The sequence below is a fragment of the Acartia tonsa genome, chromosome 2 (assembly GCF_053477335.1).
Source record: "Acartia tonsa isolate MP-2025a chromosome 2, ASM5347733v1, whole genome shotgun sequence".
Taxonomy (NCBI): domain Eukaryota; kingdom Metazoa; phylum Arthropoda; class Copepoda; order Calanoida; family Acartiidae; genus Acartia; species Acartia tonsa.
The window spans coordinates 18,816,826-18,831,607 of record NC_137261.1 but is presented as its reverse complement, the minus strand read 5'-3'; the positions used below and the strand labels follow the sequence as shown (position 1 = coordinate 18,831,607).

General features: G+C 31.4%; 1 protein-coding gene across 4 annotated transcripts in view; it reads right to left on the bottom strand.

The window, feature by feature from the left end:
• Nucleotides 1–14,782, bottom strand: part of LOC145306091 (rap1 GTPase-activating protein 1-like) — a 231,283-nt gene that overhangs the window by 39,288 nt on the left and 177,213 nt on the right. For 2 of the 4 annotated variants that reach the window (XM_080148037.1, XM_080148056.1), the window contains exons 9-11: nucleotides 14,219–14,355; nucleotides 13,992–14,047; nucleotides 12,633–12,878 (exon numbers count right to left, since the gene is read on the bottom strand). In XM_080148037.1, coding sequence (XP_080004163.1) covers nucleotides 12,728–12,878; nucleotides 13,992–14,047; nucleotides 14,219–14,355 — 344 coding nt within the window. In that variant the 3' untranslated portion in view covers nucleotides 12,633–12,727. Of the gene's footprint in view, nucleotides 1–12,632; nucleotides 12,879–13,991; nucleotides 14,048–14,218; nucleotides 14,356–14,782 lie in introns of those variants that run through there. The other 2 variants (XR_013874890.1, XM_080148043.1) reach the window with 1 other exon arrangement.

The following is a 14,782-nucleotide window of genomic DNA, read 5'->3' as shown; positions in this document are numbered from 1 at the left end:
ATAGACAAATGGGCAGATTGACGGAAAGACAGACAGACAAACTGACGGACAGACAGATTAAATTAAAATAGGCACGTCAGAATTTTTCTATCAATTTCAAAATTTGTATGGTGATTCTTGTGGTTGATAGGTAGACTTCAGAAATCGTAGGAACTCTATAATTGTTACCTGAATGTCCGTAAGTCCATTCTAAACAGCTAATTTTTGTGTTATATAATTTTTTGATTGATCTGATTTTTGAAATACTGATTCCTAGGACAACAAAGTATAATTTTGTAAGCGTAGCATCTATAAAAATGTAAGTATGTCCTTAATCATTATTCTTTATCTAAGCAGTTTTTCAACAAATTTACTCAAAATTTTGTTTAATCTTTTAAACATTTATATTCTGATTATTTAGTTCTGACACTCTAAAAGTGTTCATGTTCATTTATCACACCTTTTCAGAGCTTCGCTTTTATGGAAGTTGTCATCCTTGTTTACCTATTTTGACCCCCACCCTTTTAATTTTTTTTATGAGCAAATCATTTTGTTATTTAAATTTCCTTGTTTTAAATTAGTAAATGGGTTAATGTTTGGCTTTATTTCTTAAATTTTTTTTAAGATGCATTTGTTTGAGCAAACAAGGAGGGAGGTTTTTGACATTAATAGTTTGAGTATGGGGAATGTCTTGGTTTATAACAGGTGCAACTCATTACCATGCAGTTAGGACCTCTAGACAAAATTCGTGCAATTAAAGATTTGGCTATCTATTTGGTGTTAACTTACTTAATACCCTTGGGCGATTGAGCGCGTTACATTGCAATTTAGACACAAGTAGGTTCAAGGTGGGGTTGAGAGGACTTTTACCCAAAGCGTCACCGAGCCCCTAGAGGTAATACTGGTATAAGGACAAGTATGTTCATAAGAAGAAGAGCATTATTTTACTATACTGAATTTAACATGGACAAGTATAAATATAAGTAGAGCAGCAATATTATACAATAGTGATGTTTAAGTAATGTTAAAGTATATTCATAAATAGAACGGCAAAGTTATATTATGCTGTCCCTAGTAATCTCTCCTCGTGGAGTAAGCATGAAAAAAAGTAGGTTGCTTACTTAATTGTGCCATTTTGTGGTAAATTACTGATTTTAACAAGTGCATTTATATCCACAAGTTTGTCAGCAACATTATGATAATCTAAATTTAACCCTTAAAGATCAGGCCCCAATTCCCACCTTAATAGTCAGGGGGGGGGGGGTTTCATATTGACCCCCCCCCCTTTATCTCGGCTCCTGTTACAGTTAGAGACATAAAATTTTTTTTCTGGTGGTTCATGTGTATTTTTAGAGAAAATTACTTTTTCTAGTCATAGCGGTCAGTAGTAAAAGCCGGACAAAAAACGGTCATTAAGTCGGTCAGGGAGCGGTCAAACAGTCATAACACCACCTTTCTCAGAAGGTCATTGATATCTAAGTATTCACCAAAAAATTTTTAGGTTTTCCTTATACACAAAAGTCATAATGTAGAAATTAAGATTTATTTAAAATTTTTTCTAAATTTGGTGCCACCTAACTGACTTTGACTGGACGCCACAACCGACACAGACCAGATATCCTTATAAGATCAACTCTTGCCGACGTATAATTACAAAACTTAAATAGTCATGAAGTCACAACTCTCTATCTTACCTACAAAAAAAATGACATTGAAATAACTAGAGGGGGGGGGGGTTAATATGACTCCCCCCCCCCCCCCAATCTGTAAGGGTTAACAAGGACATTAGTAATGCAACATTATTCCTTCTAATGTTAACAAGGACAGTTATATACATATGTAAAACAACAACATTATACTATACTAATTTAAAACAAGGATAAGTATATCCATAAGTAGGCAGCAACATTAAACTATTTAACAAAGTATCCTCATTCCTCTCCCACTCTGTTTTTTAAAAACTTTCTGAATATAATTGGTTCTTACACAAATAATTTTTTTTTTATTACTCCCTTATCATTTCTATGGCATTGGGGTACCCAAAAATATAGGTACCCTAAAGTTTTTCTGTGTGTGTGTTTTTGTTATGCAGCAAATGCTACAATAATATTTATAATTCAGTACCAAATTTTGCCCTGGATTGTTGGGCTTGTTTTTATAGCTTGTAAGCTCATTTATTTGATTGGATCCACCTGTAAAACTGTAAAAATTGAATTTTGGGACTTTTCTTCTAGGGGCTAGTGGAACAAAAGATCCCCCAAAACACTAAAAATGTAAGTTCTGAGCTTATTTTTAAAGATATCAATCTGATTTTTTTAAAAGAAAACTTTTTTAACATAACTTAACTAATTAACCGTTACAGATTTCATTTCGGGACTTCCTTTCTAGAGGCTAGTGGAGCAAAAGACCCCCTCTAAAACTATAAATATGAGTTCTGAGCTTATTTTTAGTAGCAAAGCTATTCTATAATTAGTAGTGAAGCTACTCTATTATTTGCAATGTCTATCTGTCTGTCCATCCATCTGTCCATCTGTCAGAGACAGAAAGGGTGAAACATGATTTTTTCAACTCCTATAAAAGATAAAGAGCTGAAATTTTTAGGGGTAATTATGGTAATAATCTTCATATTTTCATTAAGTTTCATTAAGTTTTGCCAATTGTTTGGTGTGCTAGATCGATTCTTACATTTTTAAGGACTTTCAAGCTTTTTTTTGAAAGGATTGGTAATTTCCATTTCAGGTTGTAAATCTTTTTTATTCCCAAAACTTTTAACCTTGGAACTAAAATTTGTGGGTATAAATAATCCCAATAATAGAAAAATGCTTTTAACTCTAAAAACTTAATTTTTTCATCACAATGTGTATAATAAGGGAAAAATTCCGACATTTATTTGGCCCCCTTTTCAACATATCTCTTTAGATCTCTGGTAAATTATGCTTTTGAAAATCAAAACTCATTTTGATGAAATTTTATTTTGTTGATATTTTTTTTGTTAATAAAGTTAGGATCATGAAAATATCATTAACCTTACAAGACTCAAAAAAATACTTTCACTTAAAACTTATTTTAACTTTTTACTTAACACTTTTGTAAGTTACTTTTTCTTAAGTTACTTTTTCAAAATTTAGGCTCTTTCTAAAATTTTTTTCTTGTGTGGAAATGTTAAGAGATCAAGAACATATGCTACTTTTTTTGATACACTAAGTAATATGGTCTGTAAACCCTGAAAAATACTTTTTGTGTGTCATGCTGTATTACATAGAAGCTCCAAATTGATGTCTTAGTTCCTAAATGCCAAATTTCATTGGGGGTGGGGGTTATCATACCTGTACATCCCTCCCCCCTTAGACATCAGTGCACTTCATTGCTTGTTTTTATATATAATAGCTTTAAATTTTTTTTTGAATAAAAGTCTAATCTCAAATGACAAATACTATATTAGATATTTTACTATTATTTATTTATTCTAAATGTTAATAATAATTCATGAATATTTATTGTAAATATTAAAGAAACATATGTTAGAAAGAGTAGTTTTGTGTATTTCATATCAATATTAAATATATTTTATTTTTAGTAATTTTTTCTCAGGAGTTTACTTCATTGGAGAACAGAGTTGATAAGTCAAAATATCATTAGAGTACATTAGAATCACTCCAAAGACAGATTGTCTCAGTCTGTGGTTAGAGTGGTTTTGCTGGAACTTTATAACACAACTTTAAATCAGAAACAGAAGATTGATTTATGCAGAAAACTAGTGAATTTGATTTAAACATCTAATTTGTATAAATTTAAAACAAATTTTCATCAGTCATTTTTTAAACATGAAAAGAATATAAAATTGTTGAATGTATTGTAATACTGTATAATATCATGTAGTTTAATATAATTTGACTTACAAAGTTTTTTTTTTACGTTAATTATAGGTTAAATTTTGCCAATTTTCATCATGAAAGTAGGAAATAAATCACAAAAATGGCTTGTTTAAGTAAGGATTTTGTAGCAAAAATGGAAGATTTAAGTAAGAAATTAATCTCAAAAATGGCTTGTTTAAGTAAGAATTTTGTAACAAAAATGGAATATATAAGTGGGAGATTAATCACAAAAATGGCTTTTTGAGTAAGAATTTTGTAGCCAAAATGGAAGATATAAGTAGGAATTTAATCACAAAAATGGCTTGTTTAAGTAGGGATTTTGTAACAAAAATGGAAGATATAAGTGGGAAGTTAATCACAAAAATGGCTTATTTAAGTAAGGATTTTGCAACCAAAATGGATGATTTAAGTAAGTAATCAACCCCAAAAATGGCTTATTTAAGTAAGGTTTTTGCAACAAAAATGGATGATTTAAGTAAGCAATCAACCCCAAAAATGGCTTAATTAAGTAAGGATTTTGTAGCAAAAATGGATGATTTAAGTAAGCAATCAACCCCAAAAATGGCTTATTTAAGTAAGGTTTTTGCAACAAAAATGGATGATTTAAGTAAGTAATCAACCCCAAAAATGGCTTATTTAAGTAAGAATTTTGCAACCAAAATGGATGATTTAAGTAAGCCATTTTTGGGGTTGATTGCTTACTTAAATCATCCATTTTTGTTGCAAAAACCTTACTTAAATAAGCCATTTTTGGGGTTGATTACTTACTTAAATCATCCATTTTTGATGCAAAAACCTTACTTAAATAAGCCATTTTTGGGGTTGATTACTTACTTAAATCATCCATTTTGGTTGCAAAATTCTTACTTAAATAAGCCTTTTTTGGGGTTGAATGCTTACTTAAATCATCCATTTTTGTTGCAAAAACCTTACTTAAATAAGCCATTTTTGGGGTTGATTACTTACTTAAATCATCCATTTTGGTTGCAAAATCCTTACTTAAATAAGCCATTTTTGGGGTTGATTGCTTACTTAAATCATCCATTTTTGCTACAAAATCCTTACTTAAATAAGCCATTTTTGGGGTTGATTACTTACTTAAATCATCCATTTTGGTTGCAAAATCTTTACTTAAATAAGCCATTTTTGGGGTTGATTACTTACTTAAATCATCCATTTTTGATGCAAAAACCTTACTTAAATAAGCCATTTTTGGGGTTGATTACTTACTTAAATCATCCATTTTTGTTGCAAAAACCTTACTTAAATAAGTAATCAACCCCAAAAATGGCTTATTTAAGTAAGAATTTTGCAACAAAAATGGATGATTTAAGTAAGTAATCAACCCCAAAAATGGCTTACTTAAGTAAGGGTTTTGCAGCAAAAATGGAGGATTTAAGTAAGCAATCAACCCCAAAAATGGCTTGTTTAAGTAAGGATTTTGTAGCAAAAATGGAAGATATAAGTAGGACATTAATCACAAAAATTGCTTGTTTAAGTAAGGATTTTGTAGCAAAAATGGAAGATATAAGTAGGACATTAATCACAAAAATGGCTTGTTTAAGTAAGCAATCAACTACAAATATAGCCTAAATGGCTGAGAAGGGATTAAATTTTGAGGAAAAATAATCCGGATTAAAATCTTAATCTGTAAGACATTTACCTCAAAAGCGTCCGATTTTGCTGATTCTTATCAGCCACCCTTATTTTTGGGGTTTTTTAGGGGTTTATAGGGCAATAATAGTTCTTCAAGTAAGCAATTAACCTACGAAAATGGCTCGTTAGTCCGACATGTCCGATTTAAGTAAGCCACTTTTGTTGTAAAGTGCGGACTTTCCTGATGTGAGCACGTCCTACTTAAATCTGACAAAAATGCTTATATAAGCACAAAAAAAGGTAAATTGCTGAGACAGAGATTACTAGGGTATAGTTATTCGAAATGAGGAAAGAAATATAATAGTATCTGCCTTATTTATTGCTGGATTTCAAAAAGAATATTAAAATGTATGAAATAAAGATAAACAAGGATGACAACATTCATAAAAGAGAAGCTCTGAGAAGGTAAGACAAACAAACATTTAACACTTGTTACTTTTAACAAACATGGGGGAGAACAACTGAATTCAAGACTTTATATTCTTGTGAACAGAAAGAATTTCCTTTTTAAATTCCAACCCTTTGACTAACCAAAAAAGAGCAATTTGAATTTGTATGCAAAGCTTGTTACTCAGCAATAGTGGACAAACATTTTACAAGAAGCGCAGCAACTATCAAGTTTGGCTTGTATGTACATCCGACTTTTTTCTTAACCAGGGATCTAAAAGACAATAGCCGATAAATTGATGTACATCCCCAATGATTAAACATAAAATTGACCCTTCTGTAGATTAAAATTAGTTGTTGAAACATTTAAAATGAGCCAACCAATCAAAATTTACAAATGTCCCCTAAGTTGTTAAGCCAATGAATAAGAAAACGTTAATATAGTGTAATAAACAGCCCATTGTCCACTCTCTCTTTGGTATTTAGCTAGCCTTTAGTAAAATAAAATAAGGCATTACTACTTACATTTCTTGACCCCGTATGGATGTAGTCATCCTTGTTTTTTAGTATTTTGTATTTGACCATAAAGTTTACTTTTGGAATTACGAGGTCTTAAGTGAACATGTCGACATCCATTATACTTTTTTAAATACTTTAAATTGCGTCTTTTTCATTACAATTCTTGAACGCAGCGCTGATTTTGCGTGACCCTGTCCGCTAACTGTCGGAGCAGTAACAATGTATTTATTATTACTTGGATCTTACACCAAATTATCATGTACTCTAATAAAGTTAAACGTGTAGCGGGCTAAAGTAACGATTCCCCATCCCCTCCCTCCTACTGTAAACGAACTGAAATGAAATAGCAACCTAAATTGACGACATTTTTTCCCCTGGCATAACATCCACGTATATTCTACATTCATTGCAGTAACGGTTTAGATTCTTCCTGAAATCCACGACAAAAGACATAAGAAATGATAAAAAGAGTAGTTTCTTTAGAATGCCTTGACCTATAACAGGCGTAGCTCATTACAATAGTTGGTTGGATGAAATCTAAATGTTACCGAAACAATTTACAAATAAAAGCAGATAAATATGAAGAAAAAATCCATAAATTTTTTCTCTCCTTTTTAAAATATTAATATTGCTTCTCTAAGCAATTTTTTCAGGGATGGGGATGTTGCACTGAAAGAAAATATATTTCGCTTCTTATTTAAAATGCTTTAATAAAATACAGACAAGAATAATTTTTTTGTTGTTGCTATAAAAATCTTTTTAACAGTAATTAATCTAGGCAAATTTTTTACAGTATGGCTTTGAAACCAATAATATCCGCTCAATTAGAACCTGTTATCAGCCATACTGAAAAATCATGTATAGCATCATATTAGACAATTTTCCGCGAATAATAAAATAAAAACCATAACAGAAATACCAGTTTTGATAGCTCCCTTCGGCTTCTGGGGGCTAACAAAACTAGTTTAATCTGACAATTTTTCATTTTAATATCCGCGGAAAACTGTCAATAATACGATGCGATAAATAACTCTCTCTCTCTCTTCATATTCCCATCCCTGAAATTATTACTTTTCCACAGAATTATAAATTTTGCTTACATTTCCAATATTTGAATTTTAAAAGTGATTTACGTAATCGATAAAAATTAAATGTACGCCTATGTCTCGCAAAAGGCTAGGAATAAAATCTATTTATTTTTGTATAACAGTTCCCCTAGAGGCCTTTAATGGCACTGTAAATGTTTTTTTTATTTCAAATATCTAATTTGATAATTAATTTGTCTATGTTACGCTCAGATCTCGATTTTTCTTAAAATTTCGATTTTTTTGTGATTTCTTTTAAGAAGGTGGTGGTACCCTCCCCCTAAATTGTTACAAACCTTCCCGGGACCTATGAGAAGCTACCCTGTTAAGGAGAACCCTATCGGTTCAGTGGTTAGCGAGATCCTTCGGTTCATACAAACAAACAGACAAACTTTACTTTATTATAAGGATTTTTAAACTTTTCAATTTTTTTTTTAAATATCGTGTTAAAAAATACTGTTTCAAACAAAGATTCATTTCTTATTTTGATATTTGAGAAGAAACATCTTTCTATGAGAAAATTTATAAAAGGATTTTAATTTAACATCTAAATATATTTCATGTCCAGTAGATATAGCGTTTTTTTAAATGTGAAAATATGGCTTTGTGTTTAAATAAATTACTGGCAGCACCCCCTAGCAGCTCCCTATAAAAAGGAATGGGGCAAATAGACAAATAGCCTTAAACCATCCTGGGTCCTATGTGAAGCTCCCCTAAAATGGAATACTAAATTAGTTCAGTAATTATCACAATCTTTAGAAAAAAACTGTACTAATTTATATAATAGGATAAAATTTTAAATTAAAGTTACTACCTACTTATATTCATTTTATATTTATGAATATTGTTAAAATTTAAGTTTTCGTAAATAAGCAAATTTTTTTAAATGAATTTTTTCCATCCAATTGTCAACAGCAAAAGATCTGGATAACTGCTTGGCTTTATTTTAGAAGGCTTTTCTACTGGTCAAAAAATGTTATAAAGCTTATCTATTAAAGTGATTTTTTTACAGAAAATTGTCCTGTGAAAAACATATGAAAGATGATCATCATATTAAAGATCTCGTAATCAAGGTATGAAAACAAAAATGCAAATTTTGCAAAAAGACGGAAACACCCATGCAAAGTTGTTGTGCAAATTGAAATGAGAAAATTTGCTGCAATTTGTTCATAATTTTCAAATCAAATTTTCTTCCAAGGATGCAAAGATAGCACAATGAACAAAATATTTACCTTTCCATCAACTATTGTCCTTTAAAGTTGGTAAATGACAAGGATGACAACATCCATTAAAGCGAAGCTTCCAAAAAAACAGATCAATAGGATGATTATACTACATAAAATTTTTGTCAAAAAAAGTTAAATATCAACCTGCTGGGGCGTATGGTAACAATTATAGAGTTGTTACGTTTTCCAAAACGTGCCTAACTATTACAGGAATCACCACATGCTAAGTTTTAAATCAAGAAAACAACTATGACATGACGAAAAGAGCCAACCGTAACAGACGTACGGCTAAATTGACCGACCCTTATCATAGAAAAGCTTCGCTTTCAATTCTTAGCAGAATAGAGTGAAAATTAAATTATAGCCAATTGTCCTCTTCCTCCCTGAATAGGTTGATAATTTTTAAATCAAAATCTTTACAAATTGTGTAATATAAAATTTGCAAGGAAAAAGTAATCAGAAAAATGTCATTTCCAGTATGGCTTCGAAACAGATTAATATTCGCTGAATTAGAACTAGTTCTCATAAATACTGAAAAATAATGAATAGTATTACAGACAATTTTCCACGAATATTCAAATAAAAATCATAAAAATCATACCAGTTTTGTTGGCCCGGACCTTCGTCCCCTCGGGGATATTCCTTTTAATATCCGCGGAAAGCTGTATATAATACGATAAGATAAATAACTAGTAAAAATATAGCTTTTGCAATGTGTTACGTTTTAGTATCGTTATAAGATTTACTTTTCCTTATATCCATGTAATTTTAAAATTTTCAGCATAAAATTGATTTGTATTTTTCTTTACGTAATCCGTCAGAAAAATTAAAATAAATCCACGAATTGTTGGAAAGGTAAACTTGGAGGCATCGTGTTGACATGCAATTTCAATGAATATTGTCGACTTTATTGTATTTACAAGGATATAAAGGGATAAGACAATGGCCAATAAATTGATGTACATCCCCAATGATGATGCACAAAATTAACCCTTCTGTTGATTACAATTAATGGTTGAAACTTATGGACACGTAGCTTAATGAAACCAATAACATTTCAATTAAATCCTTAAAGTTGTTAAGCCAACGAATAATAAAACGTTATTATAAAACTTTGAGGACTAGTTTAATAAACATCCCAATGTCCCCTCCCTCCCTGATTAGAATATCTATTTCTTAGCATAAAAACAAAATGCATCTTTTATTATTATTTTAGATTGAAAGATAAAATATCGATCAAGGACAAGGACTTATTTATAAAAATGAAATAGCCTAAAACCATGCCAGGACCTATAAAAAGCCTCACTGTAAATGAGAACTATATCTTTTAACCCCTTACAGTCGGGCCCCTTGCCGCACCTGGGGGGGGGGGCGTTCAACGCCCCCCTTATTATCTCAGTTCCTATTAGAGCTAGAGGGCTAAATTTTTTTGTGCAAGTCCCCTGTTTGATAATGAATTTCCGACCTTTTATAAGTCTAAGTCAATTTTCGTTTCCTTCACCCTTTTATTTAACAACCTTTGTTTTTAGGTCTTTTTTTACTTAAAAATTTAAAACGGCTGTAATTTTCTTATTTTTGAAGCTAGAAGAAAAATTTTTTTCCAGAAAATGTTTATCTTTATGTAAATTTTACATAAAGATAAACATTAAATATCAAAATATATTTAATGTTTATCTTCATTAGAAATATCAAAATATAAATTTCAGCGGCCGCAGCTGTACTTGGCAGCTGCCAGCCGCCGCAGTCGGCGATCGGCGAAAAACCGGCGGCGGATCTTCATGAAATTTTAATACGTTATGTAGACATGTAAGAAAAGCTTAAGTTTAAAATTTGAAGTCTCTAAGTCAAAAATTGACTTGAACACCTGTATTTTATATAAGGATGTACTACTAGATGATTTTTTAGTATTTTAGTATGATAAAATGCTTTGTTTTAGTCAAAAAAATATTTTTGCTCTTTACCTGGATTACCCTGCCAGGTTTGCTGGCATCCTGTGCCCGCCAGGATGGAGATATTTAAAAAATCCAACTTTCAGTTATGTGTCTTACTCATACTTAAAAAGTCAAGCAGTTTGGGCTCTTTATCTTTCACACACAGAAAATGAGATAGAAAAAACCGGATGGGGGGGGCGTTCAACGCCCCCCCCCCTCCCGACCGTTAAGGGTTAAGCGGTTAGCGAGATCTTTCTCTACAGACAAAAAAATATTCCTACTTTATATAAAAGGATATGCTCTTATAGCCTTACATATCAACAATCTATTATCGGACAAAAAGTCTAGGGTAGTCTCATCAGTATAGGTAGATACTTATTTCCATATTTAAACCATATCAACAAATTATTATTGAATACTGTTTATTTTTTAAGAATGTTTGTCTTATTTCCTGATATCTTTTTCTAGTGGAATTATTTACTGCAAAATTGTAACACCCTCTGACCCCTCAGTACTTATACCATTCTTTTAAAACTAAAATCATTGCCTTTATGGATTGGGGGTTATTCTTGCAAAATAAAAGATTTTGTATGCTATTTCGTTTCAATCGTCAAGGCAATTAATAAATCAATCCTCTCCCGTTTATCACAATAACAAAAAAGATAATTGGCATTTAATATTGACAATCTGAAAGACCAGGGTTAAAGATATATGTCATTGTGGGATAAATCAATCTTTACTCTAAATGAAATTATTAAAAATTGTACTTTAGAACTATTTGAGTTTAGATAAAGAAGCCAATAATTTTTATATAGATTCACAACATTCGTTTAGAAAATAGACTAAAACCTGCCAATGAAAAATGAAAAAAGTCTCTTAGAAGTTTAGACATATCAGTTAAACAAAAACAAGCAGACATCACTTTACTATTTTATAGAAAACTAGCGGCTTCGCCCCTAGCCTCTAGGGGCTTTGCCCAAGAGGTTTGATCAAACCAATTTTTCGTATTTTAGATTTAAAAGAAAAATTAAAAAAAAAAGATTGGGGGGGGGGAATTTTTTTTTTTTGGGGTGGGGGGGTTTGGGGGGTTGAAAATCGACCCCACTATTTTAATTCTAGTTTTAAAAAGAAAAAAAAATTTTGGGCGGGTACTTTTCATTTTTGGGAGGGGTTGGGGGTGTCCCACCCCCAAGAAAATAGTTATAAACCATACCGGGGCCTATGAGAAGCTACCCTGTAAAGGAGAACCCGATCGGTTCAGCGGTTAGCGAGATCCTTTGCTACAAACAGACAAACAAACAGACAGACAAACAGACAAACATCGTTCTACTTTGTATTATAGATATGATTTTAAAACTCTTGTTATTTAAAATGCCATAAAAAGAATAGGTTATAAAAATAGCCAAAAAAAGCCTAAAGGGCGACATTAAAAAAACAATTCAATCACAAAAAAAAATCTTTTAGAGAACCCAGCCCAAAATTTAAAAGGTTATCTGTAAAACTATAGAAACCATTTGAAAGAAACCAAGAACAAGCAAGTCTTAAACTACAAATATTTTAGATTAAAAAAGTACAATAAAGTGTTATATTGGAATAATATGCATACTTTATAACTGGGATCTAATGAGATGAGCCAATGGCCGATAAATTGATGTACATCCCCAAGTTTAATTCACAAAATTACCCCTTCTGTAGATTGCAATTAGTGGATGATAAGTTTGGGCACTAAACTCAATAAACCAACCAATCAAAACCTATAAAAATCCCTCAACGTTAATGACTTGTAGGATCTAAATGAGACTTTACAAATTGCTAAATGTTCATATCGCGACTTCCGTAATTTTTTTTAGCACAGCTTTCTTAAAAGTTTGTTTTATTTCAATCTTTAAGACATTTGGGCCTTGTTTTAAAAACTACAATATAATAACGATCACTCATGTTTGCTGTACGTCCATTTTACTTGTTATAACATTGTTTTCTAAAATTAACATTAAAATTCAATAAATAAAACAATAATAAATAATATCATACATAAAGACAAATAAAATAAAAATAGGAAACAACAAAAATTACTCAAATCGTTCATAATACGTATATAAAATTTTGTCTTTTTTCGCTATAAAAGCTTGCTGCTTTTTTGCCACGCTACTTTTGACCATTCTCATCCCTGTTAGCAACTGGTTAGGCTTATACTTGTTCATGTGCCAGGGTCGTCTCAACCTATTTAAATTTATTGGTTGAAATGTTTGGACACTGTTAGTTTCAAACCCTCCAATCAATCCTTATAATAAAGTAACAGGATGTCTGTTTGTGTGTATTTGTCTGTGTGTTTGTATGTTTGTACTGAAGGATCTTGCTAACCGCTGAACCGATCGGGTTCTCCTTAACAGAGTAGCTCCTCATAGGACCCAGGAAGGTTTAAAACTATTTTGGAGTAGGGTACGGTACCAGGTACCACCACCCTCCAGTGAGAAATCGTCCCTATTTCTATCTTATTTTTTTAACAAATAAAAATGGTGGGGCAACCCCCCCCAAAAATTTTTTTTTTTTCAAATCTGAATTAAGAAATTGGGTTATCAAATTCGACTCTCCCCTCCTCAAGTGCCCCTAGAGGCCTCTAGAGGCGTAGCCGCTAGTATTCATAGAAGTAACAAAAGTTTGTGAGCCAACGAAACAATTAAGGTGTTTCTAAAACTTTGGGCACCAGTGTAATTTACAGTCAAATGTCCCCTCCCTCCCTAGTTGATTAATTAGCTTTCAGCTTGTAAACATTTAATTAAATTCATGTTAAAGGTGTTTTTTTTTGCCGTTCTAGATATTTTTAACATGAATAAGTCTTTTAAAAATTTTCCATATGATGTTCATCTACCTAGTGTTTTTAAGAAACTAAAAAAATCTATGAAAAACAAGGTAAATAAGGTCCGACAAAAAAAAGATAAAATGTAGACATAATGATTTTCAACCAGTCGTGTTTAAATATAAAATAATTGTTTTTGTAACTTAATAAACTTATAAACTCATGACCCATTACTCCCTGGAATAGGGGTTAGTTAAATCTAAATTGTCCCCATTTTAAATTAAATTTAAAAATGGGGGGGGGGAATATTTTCATTTGTTTATTTACTACTTTAAATTAGTTTAGGTTAGGTTGTGTTGGGTAATGGGTAGCAACGGCAGGGTTAAGGAGCCGCAGGGGTTGGCGATAGGAGAAAAAAATCTATAACCTTTTCTATTTTCAATTTATTTTAAAAATATGAGGAGGGAGGTTATCAGTTCTCAATATGTACATTGTGTTAAAGCAAAATTATTCAATGAAATCATAATCATTCTTACCTTTTGACTTCTCTTTGAGCGGCCACATTTTGTCTCAGAAGCTCCAACTTGTCAACCTGTAATATTAAATTGGTCAGTTCGTTCATTCAATAGAAAAGGAGGGAATGGGGTAAAGGGTGTAGAGAGAGGGGATTGTTATTTAGCCGTCTTTCACTTTATTGAAAGAAATTCTTCTGTTTTTGATTAAAAAAAAACATTCAGAAATATGTTTGTTAAAATTATGATACCTTTAACTTGGAGACTTCATCCTGTAGCTTGGTAAGTTGTGTGGCCACGGCATTCCCCTCCAGCGTGACCATTGTGACAGCTCCACTGACAACCTCCTGGCAAGCTGGATCCAGGGCTACTCCCCGGTTTTCTATACCTGAAAAATTAAAGAAAAGTATTTTTTTTGTGTTAAAAAGAGCTTTTAAAGTTTATAACGTTAAAAAAATTTGAAAGGAGGGTAATTTTTCTAGGGGCGATTTTTCTTTGGGAGGTGGAGGTAACTTCTCCAAAATTAGTTTAAAACCATCCTTAGATTAAGAAGTATCACTGTCAAGGTGAACTCTATCTGTTAATCGTTTGGCGAGATCCTTCGTTACAGACAAAAATCTTACTACTTAAAACAATAGTATATGCATATTACAAAAATTGTCAATTAATCAATCAAACGCTATGTTTTAAGTTAAAAGTAATCAAATAATGCTGGATGCAAAAAAAGATAATTTTCTTTGATATTTTTTTAATTGGCGCGAAATAATCTTTTTTATTCTAGTTTAAATAATACTAATCAATGTTTAATTAACTTT